This window comes from Cygnus olor, assembly GCF_009769625.2.
Source record: "Cygnus olor isolate bCygOlo1 chromosome 31 unlocalized genomic scaffold, bCygOlo1.pri.v2 SUPER_31A, whole genome shotgun sequence".
Lineage (NCBI taxonomy): Eukaryota > Metazoa > Chordata > Aves > Anseriformes > Anatidae > Cygnus > Cygnus olor.
The window spans coordinates 161,215-166,625 of NW_024429052.1; the positions used below are offsets into that span (position 1 = coordinate 161,215).

General features: G+C 51.2%; 1 protein-coding gene across 1 annotated transcript; it reads right to left on the bottom strand.

The window, feature by feature from the left end:
* Window positions 1-1,451: 1,451 nt before the first annotated feature.
* LOC121062822 (olfactory receptor 14A16-like) lies at window positions 1,452-2,408 on the bottom strand. Its single transcript, XM_040543086.1, has one exon. It carries the CDS (start codon window positions 2,406-2,408, stop codon window positions 1,452-1,454), a length of 957 nt encoding a protein of 318 aa, XP_040399020.1.
* Between the last annotated feature and the right edge of the window lie 3,003 nt (window positions 2,409-5,411).

Consider the following 5,411-nt stretch of genomic DNA (forward strand, 5'->3'; position numbering starts at 1 on the left):
CTTCACCACTGAGCGCTGCCATGCCGTACATGCCAGAACTTCAATATGAACTGGAGTCAAAGACAGCCAAGTGGTATGCCACAAGGGATATCACCAATGCATTGTTATCCATCCCTTTGACAGCAGTGTGAAGGCCACAGTTTGCTTTCACTTCAGGAGTGTCCAATACACCTGGAATCATCTGCCCCAGGGGTGGATGCACAGCCCTGCCATTTGCCATGGACTGATCCAGACTGCTGTGGAACAGGGGGAAGCTTCTGAACACCTCCAGTACATTGATGCCTAACATTGATACATCCAATGCCTAACAACCCCTTCAGAAAAGAAGTTCTTCCCAATATCCAACCTAAACCTCCCCTGGCACAACTTTAGCCCATTCCCCCTTGTCCTATAAAAGGGCATGTGGGAGAATAGACCAATGCCCACCTTGCTACAGCCTCCTTTAAGATACCTATATAGAGAGATAAGTTCACCCCTGAGCCTCCTCTTCTCCAGGCTGAACAATCCCAGCTCCCTCAGCTGCTCCTCATAAGACTTGTTCTCCAGACCCCTCAACAGCTTTGTTGTCCTTCTTTGGACACGCTCCAGCACCTCAATGTCCCTCCTGTAGTGAGGGGCCCAAAACTGAACACAGTACTCGAGGTGTGGTCTCACTGAAGCCGAGTAAAGGGGACAATCACTTCCCTAGTCCTGCTGGCCACACTGTTTCTGATACAAGCCAGGATGCTGTTGGCCTTCTTGGCCACCTGAGCACACTGCTGGCTCATATTCAGCCGACTATCAACCAGTACTCCCAGGTCCTTCTCTGCCAGGCAGCTTTCTAACCACTCATCTCCCAGCCTGTAGCACTGCTTGCGGTTGTTGTGCCCTGACTGCAGGACCCAGCACTTGGCCTTGTTGAACCTCATACAGTTGGCCTCAGGCCATCGGTCCAGCCTATTCAGATCCTCCTGCAGAGCCTTCCTACCCTCGAGCAGGGTGACCATTCGCTGCCTCTGCTGTGAGCAGTCACCCATGGGTGAGTCTTAAATCTAGCCCTTGGATTCTGAAAGGTCATAATGGAACAATGAACCATTCCTTCCTGAACCAAAGCAGGAAGACAGTCTTGTGGGGAGCAATTCTTTGGGCCTATTCTCGGCACTGGTTTGGGACGGAAAGCCCAGTTTTCGAGCATTGCACTGGTGTGATTCCATTTTATTACACAGATGCTATGAGAGAGTCTTCACAGACTCAATCACAGTGTTAGATGCACATTTATACAGCCTCCATATGGGACAGAACAGGTTCATTCATTCATAGCAGAGGGGAGAATCGAAATATTTATCTAGGAACACAAGAAGCGCAAGTAGTCAAAAAGGCAATAGGAAAATACAATGAGATATACAAAATATAATGAAAATATAATGAGAACAACAAAAACACAAACCTAGAACGGGATGTACTGGGATTCATTATTGGACAGTGAAGGGATCTTTATGAGTACTGAAAAACATCCCCCAGATCAGCTTCCTAATTGCATCTTTGAGCTCCTGGTTCCTCATGCTGTAGATGAGGGGGTTCACTGCTGGAGGTACCACCGAGTACAGAATTGCCAGCAAAAGATTCAAGGATGGGGAAGAGAAGGAGGAGGGTTTCAGGTAGGAAAACATGACAGTACTAAGAAACAGGGAGACAACGGCCAGGTGAGGGAGGCACGTGGAAAAGGTTTTGTGCCTGCCCTGCTCAGAAGGGATCCTCAGCACAGCCCTGAATATTTGTACATAGGACATCACAAGGAAAACAAAACACTCAAATGATAAAACAGCACTAACCAGAAGAAGCCCAACCTGTCTGAGGTATGAGTCGGAGCAGGAAAGCTTGAGGATCTGTGGAATTTCACAGAAGAACTGGTCCAGGGCATTACCTTGGCAGAGGGGGAGGGAAAAGGTATTGGCAGTGTGCACTAAAGCATTGAGAGTACTACTGACCCAGGCAGCTGCTGCCATGTTGACCCAAGCTCTGCTGGTCATTATTGTCCCATAGTGCAAGGGTCTGCAGATGGCAACGTAGTGGTCATAAGCCATGATGGTGAGAAGATAAAACTCCACTGTGACAAAGACAACAAAGAAAAAGACCTGGGTAGCACAACCTGCATAGGAAATGGCCCTGGTGTCCCAGAGCATATTGGCCATGGCTTTGGGAACAGTGGTGGAAATAGTGCCCAGGTCAAGGAGGGCAAGGTTGAGGAGGAAGAAGTACATGGGGGTGTGGAGGCGGTGGTCGCAGGCTACGGCTGTGAGGATGAGGCCATTGCCCAGGAGGGCAGCCAGGTAGATGCCCAGGAAGAGCCCGAAGTGCAGGAGCTGCAGCTCACGCGTGTCTGCAAATGGCAGGAGGAGGAACTCTGTGGGGAAGGTGGTGTTGGACATTTGCTTCCTCTGGGCATATTTGCCTGTCAATGGATGAAAAGAGAGTAACAAGTTAGAAAGACTTATCCAAGCAAACCCCACTTCTTATCTCACAGAAATCATTGCTCCTTGAGCTGAGTGAGGAATGAGTCAACTCATTCTCCAACCCTCCCAACCTGATAACAGTGTGCCTCACATTTTAAAATGAAGCTTGGGTACCTTGTTCCCAAGAAGACACCCTCAGAGGAGGGCGTAGCAGTCCATGTCGGAACAGAAGCTTGCACCCACCTGCACCCCAGATGAAGAGAGTAGGAGAACCGCAGACAGGTGGAGAAATAAGAAAGAATACCACAATGCTCCAAACAGCTGACAGAGAGAAAGGAAGATGGGCATGTAGGACATTAAACTGTTGGAGAGTTTAATGAGAGTTAACAGAGGAGGGCGATGAAGATGGTGAAGGGCCTAGAGGGGAAGACATATGAGGAGCGGCTGAGGTCACTTGGCCTGTTCAGCCTGGAGAAGAGGAGGCTGAGGGGGAAACCTCATCGCAGTCTACAACTTCCTCGCGAGGGGGAGTGGAGAGGCAGGTGACCTATTCTCCGTTATCACCAGTGACAGGACCCATGGGAACGGTGTGAAGCTGAGGCAGGGGAAGTTTAGGCTGGACGTCAGGAAGAGGTTCTTCACCGAGAGGGTGGTTGCACACTGGAACAGGCTCCTCAGTGAAGTAGTCAGTGCACCAAGCCTGTCTGAATTTAAGAAGAGATTGGACTGTGCACTTAGTCACATGGTCTAAACTTTTGGGCAGACCTGTGCAGTGCCAGGAGTTGGACTTGATGATCCTTATGGGTCCCTTCCAACTTGGGGTATTCTATGATTCTATGATTCTATGCAGGAAAGCCTTCAGCTTACTAAGCTTGCATGCCACCTATGGAAGTGACACTGTAGGGCAGGGACTCTTAGCCTCCTCATTGTGTATCACCTTGTAGGACACAGGCTCCTCTCCTCTTCTGGGGGTCCAGCTGAGGAGGAGGTAGCTCATGCCCTAAAGCCCCTGAGGGCAGAGGCTCTGCTGGGTGGCAGAGGAGAGCACGGGGTTGCTGTAGAGAAGGTGCCTGCACTGCAGACCTGGCAGGGAGGTGCCTGAATGCTTCCCTTGAAATATCCCTTGTTCTGACCTTCCTACTGAAGAGTCCCCTCCAAAACCCCCAGGGTGTGATGTGCAACTGTGAGCAGCCTGACCCACGCAGCAGCCTCTGGGCAGTAGGAGGACCCTGCTGTTTTATGAAGTGCATGGACATAAATAATCTCTTTCAGAGTAGTGCTTTAGGAGCTTTAGTCATTGATAGAAAACGGTCTACACCATTATCATCCCCCTGTCTGCTCTTCATGTTAGGAAAGTGAAAGCAGATACAGCAGAGAGTGTCTTCCCTTCAGGTAGCGCAGTGTAAGATCTATGAGGATCCTACGCCAGAGATGCCCTGGGGTTGCTGTGGAGCTGTGAGCAGCCTGACACAGGCAGTAGCATCTGGGCAGCAGCAGGATCCTGCCCTGCCCTGTCCTGCCGGGGGGCTCCATCCATTCGCAGCTTCTCCCTGCAGTGCCCTGGGCAGCACCCCGGGCAGGCTGAGTGCTGAGCCTGGCAGGCGGCAGAGGCCCTGCCCCGGCACACAGCCCCTGGGGCCCAGCAGGAACCCTGCTCTGCACCACAGCCCTGGGCACCCCTGCCTGCACCCCAGCTGCACAGCCTGCAGCCGGCCCCTCTAGAAGGAAACCTCATGTCCTGTCCCTCTGACAGCTTTCACTGATAATCACTGCTCTGGAGTTTGTTGTTCCCCTCTTATCCAAAGAACCTCTGAGAGTCCTCCTGAAAGCTCCCATATGCTGCGGGACTTGCCAGCAATTCTGGAGATGGCACCAGGATCAACAGCTGCGTTGCCCTGCAGCCAGAGACTTACCCTGTTCAGGGCTGGGAAGATTTCTTCCACAGTGAGCTCTCAGCATCCCCCCTCCACACTGCCTTTAACATCTCCCTGACTTCTCCCAGCTGCCCTTGTCCCCTGCAGGCAGTGCCCCCAGCCCTGCTGCGCTGTGCAGAGGAGCTGCTCGTGGGCAGAGCTGTCTCTCTGCAGCACTTCCTGCTTGCCAGGAGCTCCCCTTGGGCCCAGGATCCCGGCCCAGCTCAGGATCACAGGGAGCTCTTGAGAAGTCCCTGGGCCTCCGGGGGAATCAAGTTTGAAACAGTCTGAAGTTATCACTGTTCTTCCTTCTGTCAGCTAGTGAGAGACACCTATTTCCAGTGTTATCTTTTATCCTAATTCAAAGGTAGAGTTTGTTCTGGGAATTTTCTTTTCTTGTCCTCTTATTAGAGAGGACCCACACAAATAGACAGACAGGTCCTTCCCATCACTTTCAAGCACTTCTTGATATGCAGGGGAAGGAAACATTTTCACAGCAACTGAAATCTTTCTGTCTACACCAACTGCATCACCAATTGTTGGCCTGCAGGCTCATACAGTCATAGATTCTCCTTATCTTTCTCCTGTTTTCCTATTAAGAAGGCAGGCAGGAGGAACCAGACCTGGTCAGTCAAACTGATTTATGATAGCATGAAAGATGGAGAAAATGTTTCTTCTGGTGAGGTTATCTGATCAGGGACATTGTCAGCTGTGAAACCAAGGGAAAGGGGGCAATGCCACCAGTATAAGGGCATGTCCTATGAGGACAGCTTGTGGACACTTGGGTTGTCGAGTCTGGAGAAAAGAAGGCTGAGGGGTGACCTCATTGCTCTCAACAAATTCCTGAGGAAGGGAAGAGGAGAGGGAGGTGCTGGTCTCTTCTGCCTGGTAACCGATGACAGAACTCGTGAGAATGGCACATAGCAGCACCGGGGGAGGTTCAGATCACAGAATCACAGAATCACAGAATCACAGAACTGAAGGGGTTGGAAGGGACCTTGAAAGATCATCGGGTCCAACTGCTCTGCCAAAGCAGGTTTCTTAGAGCAGGCTGCCCAGGTAGGCG